At 39.1% G+C, this 12,272-nt stretch overlaps 2 protein-coding genes across 3 annotated transcripts in view; both read right to left on the bottom strand.

Moving 5' to 3' along the window:
- The window catches only part of LOC107590225 (connector enhancer of kinase suppressor of ras 2-like), a 106,630-nt gene extending 105,342 nt beyond the window's left edge, over window positions 1-1,288 (bottom strand). For both annotated transcript variants that reach the window (XM_016278895.1, XM_016278894.1), the window contains exon 1: window positions 714-1,288. In XM_016278895.1, the coding sequence (XP_016134381.1) occupies window positions 714-777 (64 nt within the window). In that variant the 5' untranslated portion in view covers window positions 778-1,288. The remainder of the gene's footprint in view (window positions 1-713) is intronic.
- A 4,916-nt stretch (window positions 1,289-6,204) lies between these two features.
- The window catches only part of chrnd (cholinergic receptor, nicotinic, delta (muscle)), a 14,555-nt gene continuing 8,487 nt past the window's right edge, over window positions 6,205-12,272 (bottom strand). The window contains exons 6-11 of the mRNA XM_016278896.1: window positions 10,923-11,035; window positions 10,643-10,843; window positions 10,325-10,436; window positions 10,012-10,126; window positions 7,665-7,875; window positions 6,205-6,380 (exon numbers count right to left, since the gene is read on the bottom strand). Coding sequence (XP_016134382.1) covers window positions 6,205-6,380; window positions 7,665-7,875; window positions 10,012-10,126; window positions 10,325-10,436; window positions 10,643-10,843; window positions 10,923-11,035 — 928 coding nt within the window. The remainder of the gene's footprint in view (window positions 6,381-7,664; window positions 7,876-10,011; window positions 10,127-10,324; window positions 10,437-10,642; window positions 10,844-10,922; window positions 11,036-12,272) is intronic.

Here is a 12,272-nt window from a genome sequence, read left to right on the forward strand (position 1 = left end):
CTGATCTATAATAGAGAACATTATATATAGATCAGTGTTTCTAACTGTATTTAGTGTCCCTAGCTAACCGTCAACTATCTTAACGACATTTTAAACAAAAATATTATACATTTGTGAAAATCTATAGTAAAGAGATAAATAATTACGTTGATCGTGTTTTGTCCTCATCCCATACCGATCCTGACGGAAAGCGCTCGCGCAGCGAACTGTTGCTATGGTTACCTCCTCAGGCAAACAGGACTTCTGTTTGCTAGCGGCTATTTAGTGCTTTCTGACTAACTTGTAAAATAACTTTTGTGGATACTAAATGTTGTCGGAAAACGTTAATTGAGACTAACATACAAGTAAAACAACACATACGTTTAAGACTTTTGTTTTAACTTCCTTCGAGTCACTCAACTGAGTGTCAGAGTCCAGCTCGTAACGTTATTGAAAAGAATTATATCGCGATACATATTGATATTGAATTATTGTCCAGCCCTAATGTATATTTATAATCTATGAGTTAGGCTAATTCGCACCCTGATTGCCATCATTAACATCAGACATATGTACGCTTTACTGCTGGGAAGAAAAGGCATCAAGAATGCCCAACTAGAACATACATGATCTGATATATCAAGTGAAATGCAAGACATCATGTTCTTTCTTTACTACCTTGCGCCATTAGGTTAGTAAACGATGGGTTTAGGGACCAAAAACGCATCACGTACCTTTCATCCAGTCCACAACTTGACTGGGGCTCCATTTACTAACAGGTTCCATGACGAGAGCCATCGCGAAACTTTCTGTGGTTGCCCCCTTAACAAGGCTGCGAGGGGCAGAAGATGTGGTTTAACGCAGCTCTGGGGAGCTCAGATCGGTGGTCTTACATTAAGCGCCTAGATTTGGCTCACGCGATTTCATCCCATCCAGATTTGCGCATCCAAAGCGTCACACCGAACGACATCAAGCACATTCCTAACCCTTTACTCCTGCAAACTTATGGGTTTCTTATTATCAACACCCATATCTAAAAGCCCGAATCTGCTCCCCGTTTCGGTTCAGATCCTGGCATAATGTGCCATGCTCAGCCGGGCACCAACAGTCGCGTCTTCATGCCATGCACCAACTGCAGTCTCTCCTGTTTCTCCCTTCCCCTCCCTTCGTTTTCTTCTCCTCTTTAGGGGTCTGTACCTTTCAGAGGTGGGCTAGTGGGTATATAGAGTAAGACAGAGAGAAATGTGCGGCGTACGCACGGGGACTCAATTGACGTCGCTTCCAAAGGCAGCGGCGAGCGTTGATTCAATCCTGTGGGTGGTGCGGCAAAGTGAATTTGACTCGCGCGCTCGGTTTATTTCCCACGAGGATAAAAGGCTTTCGGCTGTATTCATTTTAATGAGGACACGCTGGTTCGCCCTGCTTCAGAAACTCTATAAAAGCAGTGCACGCAAAGTATTTGTCTGGAATATGTAATGATGCTCATAGAGGGGCTATATTTGCATGAGACTTGGCCACCTATGGGACTATATGTGGCTAATGTTATGGTCTAAACCAAAATGATGGAGGACTATGATAGCGTAAACCATAAGAGTGACAGGAATAACTCAAAGATTCATAAATGGGAGGTCAATCGGTGCTAGTTGCCACACATTTCACTCTAGTGGATATTTTTGAAAGTCAATTTCTGAAAGTCAAGATCATACCCTAAAGTCTTAAAACGCTATTAAATGATTTTAATTTCCATGAGAATATGTGAAATATGCAGCTCATTTAACAAAACTTTGTTAAACTAGATGGGATGTTGCCTCAACTGGAACCTTGCAAAACCTAAAACTACTGTGGAACACAAAACAAGCAGTCATGAAACAGCAAAAACATTATTTTGACTATTGTTTTGGCCAGAAATGTTGGCCTTGACTCTAAAATGTAAAGAAAAATACCCTTGAATTTCAAAAGAAGCACTAGGGTTTTTAGCATAACAGTTAGGTAGAAAAACTTTGTTTATTGTGCTTTATCATTGTTGGCAGCCATGTCTAAAATAGAAAAACAACTTTCTTTGCCTTAGGATTTCTGTCTTAGACATCTTTAACTGATTCACTGAAACACAAATATAATAAAGTACTTTGTCATAAACATTTCTGTTTAAAAAAAGATGAGAAAATATGTCATGGTTTGCCATATGATGCTGAACGAAACCTTTTCGAGTGTTTTCTATATAAATTGAAGTGGCCTAGCAAACTCATCCAACATGGACAGTTTCGGCAGTTCACCATCATCCCTGGCCTTCATCCTGGCTGCCTATTGATTTTGTTCCAACTCATCCTTCCTTCAGAACCAGAGCAGATGGAGCCAGGAGGCTGGAGTCGGGCCCAGATCAGGCCCCAGTATGTCAGCATGAATCATACAACAGATTCCGTGGGACCTCACCATAGAGATTCAGTGATCAGTGGGCTCTGCCCCATAAACCTGCACTCTTAATCACACAGGGAGGAAAGAATCAGAGCAGGAAAAAAGGAGCTGTCAGATTCATTTGCAGCACAGGCTGATTCATGGGCTTTTTAGCGCCTGATTTCATATTTGTCCCCTAAGTGTGCTCTTTTAGCAGAGCTGTGTGTGGCCGCAACTGCTTTTGAAACTGATCTTTGTCACAGTGTATGACATTTTAGTTCTATTCTCGCACATTTGGGATAGTGTGCCCCCTTCTGATCATACACAGACATGAGCTAAATTTGCAGTCCTTTTTTAGCACCTTTAAGCAAAACAAAAAAGATTGATCTCACTTTTTATGTATGTTTTCTTTAATAGTATTGCCAGGCAGGTTTACTAATGTACTGTATATACGAGTTGTGATCTCGTAATAATCACATGCTTAGAGTGAGATCTGGATATCATAGTTTTAGACACAACAGAAAAGCTTGTCCTTTGTTCTTGGACAAGTGCTATGAGAAGCAGGGAAAGCACTGCTTCCCGAGGTAATCGAACGTCAGATAGAAAGATTCTGTCAGCTCGGCTTCCTTATGCTGTTTTTGCTGTGCAAACAGGGTGGTAAACAAACACCTCCAGATGGATGGAGGGGGGACCGGCTTCAGAACGCATTGCTGCTTTTGAGTGGGAGGAACTAGAGTTTATTTTATTTCCTGCTGGCCTAGATGTTGTGGAGACGTTCAATATATTCCCCAATCCATGCTGCTCCTACTCTACTCAAATGGCAAAAAGAGAGAGCGTATGCTGTTTTGTAAAATGAAGTGGGTTAGCAGTGCTGTCTGACAGCTACCACAGGGCTGCTTATCCCTAATAAACAAAGCTGGGTGGAATATGTTTGTGTTGCACCAAGATACCTGTGTGTCCTGAGAACAAGCTGAGAGGTTGCATACTTGTTCCCTTTAAGCCAGAGTTTCCTTTTGGAAGCATGTTGTTAAAGGAATAATCGGTATCTCTGTCATGCTGCCAGTTATTACAGAAAATTTCTCCACAGTTTGTAAGGAATCAAAACAAATATGTATTTACAAGAATAAAAATGTAAAATACACACTAAAGAAAAACATTACTCGTGTTAACATGGCAGTATATAGGGACAGAAAGCTGTCCTTTTAATCACTAACAAATCAAAACTACATTAACAACAATTTGATTCATAAATAGGCAGATGAACAGAAAAATACATTGCAACTTAGCATACAAGTGTGCACAAACCCATAAATAAGTACAAACACTCCAAAATATATATTCCAAAAAAACATTGATATATACTTTTGATGTTTTCAGGTTAATGTTAATGTTTTGTAGCTCTTTGATTGGAAAATGTGTTTACCTGCAGAGTGAGAGTCCTTCACAAGACGTTATACGTGCAGGTGTTGAACCATGGCAGTATATAGGGACAGAAAGCTGTCCTTTTAATCACTAACAAATCAAAACTACATTAACAACAATTTGATTCATAAATAGGCAGATGAACAGAAAAATACATTGCAACTTAGCATACAAGTGTGCACAAACCCATAAATAAGTACAAACACTCCAAAATATATATTCAAAAAAAAAAAATGTATATATACTTTTGATGTTTTCAGGTTAATGTTAATGTTTTGTAGCTCTTTGATTGGAAAATGTGTTTACCTGCAGAGTTAGAGTCCTTCACAAGACGTTATACGTGCAGGTGTTGAAATTCAAGTCCTTATCGCTGGCAAACATTAGGATGATTTTGCAGGTATGTTTCTGATTGTAGATAAATATTCACTTAATCCATCATTCTGTTTGTTCTCTGTGTTATGAAGTATCGTGTTACTGTTTTATTAAGTCACAAAAAGAACTGCCTGAATGATTTGGACTGAATTGCGACCCAGTTTTTATTAACCAGTTAGGGTTTTGTTAACGCGCTCATCAATTCATGGGAACAAACTATCTAAAAAAGAGTGTTTCCTTCACAGACTGGGCATTGCAAGTTGAGATTCTAATCCGATTCCAGAAATTATGGGAAATGCGATTGATGATTAACATATTTACAAATATAAAATGTAAGAATTCGTAAATGTCCTTTAACAAAAATATGAGCTTTACATTTCTGCTTTTAGTACATGATACTTTCTTACATCAGTGTTACTCAACTAAATTGATAGATCACTTTGGTTCAGTAGTCACAGTGCATGTTTGATGAGCCTTCTTGAAGCTATTAGTCTCGCTGGTTTGAGCTTTTCTCTCTCTTTCTCTCACTATAATAGCATAACCACTCAGCTGATGGATGACCGTTTCCACAAAGCTAAACAAACACTCTCCAATAGAGCGATTGCAGGCCATTAAGCCATTCTATCAAGACCAATGGACAAATGTCTAGAGGAGCTGGGGTCCCCGTGGTGGGGATATAGATCTATTCTTCGGCCCCCCACTGTCAGCAACTTTGGATTAATCTCCAGTTTAGATTTCAGATCCAATCTCAAAGCCAATTTGTGTGGACCACAATAACAAGGTTTTAAAGAGTCAATCGATCAAAGTTACTACCAACTTCCAGATCATTTTCCAGACATGACAGAGCACTGAGTTATTTTCACTTAATAACTCACAGCATGTGGACTATTAATTATTCATTTCACAACTTCAGCAAGGGTTGAGCTGGAGGGAAGGGCCTTGGACTGTAATGGCGGGACGGGAAAATCCTCATTTCATCTAAATGGGGCAAATACACTCTAGAGAGGACAGTGTGGCCTCCTATCTGAGGCTTGGTCTTTTCTGCAAAAAAAAATTAGTCTGAGTTTACTAGAGCCTCCAAGCAGTGGCTTAAATAACAGGATTGTGTGTGTACTGATAGGGAGAGTGCTAAATTGGACTACTTGTGCAAATCAAAGACAGTCTTCTTTTTTTTCACATGGCAGACAAAAATTAAGCAAAAAATCCCATTGACTTACATTAAAGTGGGGGGAAAATATAAAGGTGGGCTCTTTTGACTGGGGACAGTAAGTGACCCCCTAGCAACCACCCAACGCACCCTAGCAACCACATAGCAACACCCTGGCAACAACCACAAACCCTTGCATCATGACAGTGACATTTGCATGGGTAGGTTTGCACACAAAATCAAGTTTTCTCCATTTCAAACATGTTTTTACTGTGTCTGCTTCTCTGTGTTTCCACCACCAAGGAAGATTTATGTACTTTAATGACAGGATGTATTTTAGACCTAAAGATTGAATGAATCAACTATGGTCTATTACACTATGCATAATCAAACCTCTATATTTTTCACTCCAGTTGCTTTTCTCCTTCTCCTGTTCCTGTGGTGCTGTATAATAGCTCAAGTACTTTAAGAATGAATCTTTGACATGTGGACCATTTTTCTACTAGATAAAGTCATCGATTTGATGGTAATTACAGGATTTTTAAATCTGCTTTGAAAAGCAATATGCAAAAAAGCTAAAAAAAAAAAAAAAAAAACATCACTACAAATGATTCAGAAATACTAGATGCAACTATTTTTTTTATTTTTTTTATACTTTAATTACTATGAAACCCTGCTGTATCAAATATTCTTAACACATTTTGTCTAAAGGTTTAAAAGTCTGTTTGGTTAAAAAAACACTTTTTATAAATTATTTTATATGTCAAGCTTTTCAGGGTTAAAAGAGGAATTGGATTGAATCCGTATCCACAAATTCATAATCCGTGCGCACGCTTTCGCAATCCGTTCCCTCGGGTTTGTAAACTGTACTCACGGATTCATGCAGCAAGCTCCTATCTACATATATATCTAACCATCTCCTGCAACGTTAGATTTAATTGTCTTCTTACCTCATTATAGTCATTTTTGTCGTGCATGTGCTTAACGATGTAATTGGCTCCTTCCACAGCTGGCTTCATCTCGTTGTACAGCTGTTCTGACACCTCTGAGTCATTACTGGATGTGTACGCTGTGAAGAATTTACTCTTTAAATGGTATTAAACTGTGATAACACTTATGCCGAGTTCACAATGCACTTATTTAGCAAGCTTTTTCACTCACCGACAGGTTTTGCGAAATCGCTGACAAATGCCCGAAATCGGAGGCAAATCGGTGCTGGTTCACACAGTGTGAATTATCAAAGACGCGATCTGAGGGAATCGCCGACACGTCGCCGACGCCCGTGAGATATTTGGCATGCTAAATATCTGGAGCTGTCGGCGATTCACAATCACGCTGTGTGAAATGAGTTCTGACTGAAAACGACATCTGCGATGACCTACAGCCAATGAAAGACCAAGATACAGGGCAGCGGGAAGTTCGGGGAGGAGTTATATGAAACATAGTTCGCAGAATAGTGTTACCAAATCCGCGATTGCCGCCGGTTGTTTTTTATGCGACCCCAGTAATGTGAAATTTAGGCCCTGGAATGTGAATTGTACCAGGAGAACCCCGCCAAGAAAATGTGTATCCCCCTCCCCCCACAGGGCAGCGGGAAGTTCGGGGAGGAGTTATATGAAACATAGTTCGCAGAATAGTGTTACCAAATCCGCGATTGCCGCCGGTTGTTTTTTATGCGACCCCAGTAATGTGAAATTTAGGCCCTGGAATGTGAATTGTACCAGGAGAACCCCGCCAAGAAAATGTGTATCCCCCTCCCCCCAACTTTACTGGGGGACCCCCTCGAAAGCAATTGGGCTATTTTCAGGCTAGTTTTGAGTAGTAATTGGGCGGGTTTTGTAGCGAAAACCTGGCAACCCTGCACCAGACAGAGCTGTCGGCGATTCTTCCTATTGTGAAGTCATGCAATGTGAAACCCCCTGTCGCAGATCCATTGTGCAATGTGAACACAGCAGCAAGTGAATGCTACCCCAGATAGTCACGCAGTGTGAAAACAACGGCGATCCGATGAGTTTGAAAATCGTGCAGTGTGAACTTGGCATTATGCCGAGTTTACACTGCACGATTTTAGCCCGATTTTTCACTCGCCGACAGGTTTTGCGAAATCGCCGACAAATGCCCAAAATCGGAGGCAAACTGGTGCTCGTTCACGCGAGTGACAACCACACAGTGTGAATTATCAAAGACGTGATCTGAGGGAATCGCCGACACGTAGCCGACGCCCGTGAGAGTCCCGCAGTGTGAAAACAACGGCGATCTGACGAGTTTGAAAATCGTGCAGTGTGAACTCGGCATTACTTAAATATCATCATAATGTGAGTTTAAAGTGTCATGCTGATCATGTGGGACTGACTAGCTTTGGGAGTGGGGCGAGCAGCCATGCCATGCCTCTCAGACTGCTTCTCAAACATCAGTTCGCTGCGTGATTTAACACTATAGTACTCCTCGGCCTGGGCGATGTACCCCACTGAGCTGGAACGCCGCGGCAGCGCCCCCTCCAGGCTGGGTTTGTCATCGGATGGACGGGACATGCGGAGTAGACGAGGCAGTCGCTCCAAAAAGAACTGTAGCAGACAAGATGAGCAGTCTTTAAAGAAATAGTGCAAATGAAAATTTGCTAAAAAAGTAATCACCCTCAGACCATCCAAAATATAGCTGAATTTGTTTCTTTGTTAGAACAGATTTGGAGAAATCTAGCACTACATCACTTGCTCACCAATGGATCCTCTGCAGTGAATGGGTGCCATCTGAATGAGAGTCTAAACAGCTAAATATATAAAAATGATTTTAAAAAAATCATAACAATCACAAAATACTTCAATCCTTCACTATTGTGTAGTGGAGTATTGTAGAGTACTACAGTGTTAATGTCTTATGTAAAAAGCTGTGTGTTTGTAAGAAACAAATCCATAATTAAAGGGTTAGTTCACCCAAAAATGAAACTTGGCTTGTGTTTTACTCACCCTCGAAGCATCCTAGGTGTATATGACTTTCTTATTTCAGACGAATCCAGTCGAAGTTATATAAAAAATTGTCCTGGCTATTCCAAGCTCTGTCATTGCAGTTAGCGGGTGTTGCAGTTGAACAGTCCACAAGTCGTCAAGCAAAGCGCGCGCATTCATAATAAAACGTGCCTCACACGGCTCCGAGGGGTGGATAAAGGCCTTCTGTAGTAAATCCATGCGTTTTTGTAAGAAAAATATCTGTATTTCAAACGTAATAAACACTTTTCTCTCACTTCCGGTGTCTGTCATCAGCGCATGCGCCTCTGAGATATGCTAGTCTCGCGAGTTTGTTTACAGGAGCAATGGAAGCAAAGTTTCCTTACTTTAGCAAAGGAAAACCAGTCTCATCTTGCCTTATATCGAAACCCTCTGACTTTTTCCTTTGCAAATCTTCGGTTTGTTCTTCTATTTAGTGACCGGCGTTTTGTTTTGTTGTCTCTCCGCGTTCGTCACTGGCAGTTGGTGGAAGTGATAGAAACGTGTTTATTACATTTGAAATATGAATATTTTTCTTACAAAAACGCATGGATTCACTAAAGAAGGCCTTTATTCACCCCCCAGAGCTGTGTGAAGCACGTTTTATTATGAATGCGCGAACTTTATTTAACGACTTGTGGACTGTTCAACTGCAACACCCGCTGACTGCAATGACAGAGCTTGGAATAGCCAGGACAATTTTTTATATAACTTCGACTGGATTCATCTGAAAGAAGAAAGTCATATACACATAGGATGCTTCGAGGGTGAGTAAAACACAAGCCAATTTTCATTTTTGGGTGAACTAATTAAGTTGTTTTAACTTTAAACTGTTGCTTCTGGCCAAAATCCCTAATAATGCTTTCTTCCATGAAAAAGTCCATGCCCTGTTGTCCTCTCACATCCAAATCCACATTTTTATAGAACTGAACATTTTGAACATAGAACTGTTTTGGACTGTTTTCGCTTGTAAATGGTGCTTAATCTGTGCATATCTCTCTCCTGATTCAGAAAACATTTTCACTGGAGAAAGCAATATTATGGATATAGGACTTGTGTTTTTGCTGGAAGCAGTTAAAAAGAAGTTGGATTTCTTTCTTCCAAAGACACAGCTTGTAGTTTTTCAACTGGATTTGTGTGGCTCTCATATAGATTTTTATGATGTTTTTATCAGCTTGGACTCTCATTCTGATGGCAACCATTCACTGCAGAGGATCCATTGCTGAACAAGTGATGTAATTCTAATGTTTAATACATCTACATCTTGGACATCCTGAGGGTGAGTAAATTTAAAAAAAATTGTCATTGCTTTTGTATCTCTTTTATAAGTTACTTTGGATAAAAGCATCTGCTGAATGCATAAATAAGTAAAAATAAATAAATGTAATCTTTAGCAAATCTCAATACCATTTTTCATATAATGTGAGATCAAAATTCATTGAAAGTATTTAAATTACTTGATTTTGCTATTGTTAGTGTTTTATTTTTTATTTACTTAGACAAAATACTACAGAATGTTAATGGTGAACATGAAAATAATTTTAAAAATTCTCTATGCATATGCTATGCAAATTTCTCCATGCATATGCTGCTACTATTACACACATCAATAAAAAAATCTAAATTTTTGGACACAATAGTCAAAGTTGATTATGCATGAGATTATTAGCTTCACATGCAAAAAAACTTAATTATCGCACAGACAAGTGAGGGCCTGACCTCTTTGGTCCATTTGGTCATGACATGGGTGCTGGGGGTCCGAAAATGCAAGTTGAGCACAATTACGCAATTCAGCACCACCACAGTGACCAGTACCATGATAAACATCAGATACCTGTCAAATTCAAAAAAATTCATTGTATTACTATTTTATTACTATTTTACTGTTGCTAATAGATAAATAACTTCTTTAAAAAAACACTGTGTATTTGTGTTTAAAATCAATACTTTAGTATCGTCAATAGCTTTGTGAATTTATTCTGTATTAGTGATACTGAAACATTCTCATGCAATATATCTGATATTGGCATACTTCACAATTAAGGGAACTGCCATAGACGTCTCAGGCAGACGCTGTGAAATTAGCAACAGAAACACAGACAGAGCCAGCAGCACAGAGATGGACAATGTCATCTTCTCACCACCTGAAACAGGAAAAAGATGTAATGACATACCGTTTTGTAACATATATGAATTTTAATATATGTAACAAACAAACATATATGTATTCTGATATATGTAACAAACATATTAACTGCTTCTTTCAATACCCTGTCATGGTATTTCTGTCATATTGTGACAATATGGGGTCTATGAGCTTTAAAGTGTAGTAAACGGCAGGATCACTCACTGTCTGCAGGCAGGTAGTAGACGAGAGAGGCCAGGAAAGAGATGAGCACGCAGGGAATGATGATGTTGACAACGTAGAACAGAGGTTTACGTCTAATGATGAGGTAAAAGGTGATATCCTGGTGCTTGTTGCTTTCCATTGGGATGTTTTTATAAATGTTTTTCCTGGCAGGCTTGTGAACAATTTCCCACTCGCCATTTTCTGCAAGAAAGGAGACAGATAGATTGTGTATTTGGATGAAACAGCAGAAAAAGATACAAATCTTTCTGTCAGATCTCACCTGTGAATCCCTCAGGATCAATAACGATCCATTCCACCTTGTAGGACTTTTCATCCTTGTCCTGCAACTCTTTCAGATGTAAGCTAATCTCTTTGGCATTGTAAGTTAATGAGCTGACACTGTTTCTGTCGTGCCCATCCAGGGCTTTTCTGAACAGCTTTTCCCTTGACTGACACAGACAGGTGTGGAATCAATCCAGAGAGGAAAAAAGCACACACATATTGTCTAATGTTGACTACCTGCACTAAAGAGACTGTAGGGGGTGCTCAACAATATTTAAGGGCCCAAAATGAGTGAGTAAAGTGGTCAAGAAATATATATGTCCTTTTCCCAACACTCGTTCTTATCTCAACCAAAAAGTCGACCCAAACCACCCCTCGTAAGCTGTGAGATTCCAACAGCACCGCTCTCCACTTTTGTCCACATGGCTAGTCTAAAAATGGATCAACAACATTCCAGTGCTGATCCTACAGCAGACCACCTGTCACCGAAACCGAATGTGTTTGCACAGACTGTGAGTCTTTAAAGGGGTCATAGGATGCCCATTTTCCACAAGTTGATATGATTCTTTAGGGTCTTAATGAAAAGTCTGTAACATAGTTTAGTTAAAATTTCTCAATGGTAGTGTAAAAAACCCCTTTTTTACCCTGTCAAAAACAGCTCTTTTCAGATCAAGCCGTTTTTGTAGCATTTTCCTTTAAATGCAGGAGTAAATGACGTCTGCTATGTTCATTATTACATCCAACAACAGAACACCTCAATCGCTTAGGAGCAGAGGTGGACAAAGTACTCAACTCCATTACTTGAGTGAAAGTACAGATACCGCTGGCCAAATATTACTCCATTACAAGTAAAAGTTGTAAAGACAGATTTTTACTTAAGTAAAAGTACAGAAGTACTTGCTTTTGAAAGTACTTAAGTACCAAAAGTAAATTTCCTTTTTTATGTCAATGCACTGTTTTATTGTTGTATGTAATACTTGCAATACTTCTGAAACAACTTAGAATACATTAAACCTACTGAATACACTGACTAGCTTGTAGTATATTTGAAATAAAGAGCTTTTAGAATGTTAAAAACCTATGGGGAAAAATAACTAAACTTAAATAAATAAATAAATAAATATATATATATATATATATATACAGTAGGTACGGAAAGTATTCAGACCCCCTTAAATTTTTCACTCTTTGTTATATTGCAGCCATTTGCTAAAATCATTTAAGTTAATTTTTTTTCCTCATTAATGTACACACAGCACCCCATATTGACAGAAAAACACAGAATTGTTGACATTTTTGCAGATTTATTAAAAAAGAAAAACTGAAATATAACATGGTCCTAAGTATT

The sequence above is a fragment of the Sinocyclocheilus grahami genome, unplaced genomic scaffold (genome assembly GCF_001515645.1).
Source record: "Sinocyclocheilus grahami isolate Dianchi unplaced genomic scaffold, SAMN03320097.WGS_v1.1 scaffold126.1, whole genome shotgun sequence".
NCBI lineage: Eukaryota > Metazoa > Chordata > Actinopteri > Cypriniformes > Cyprinidae > Sinocyclocheilus > Sinocyclocheilus grahami.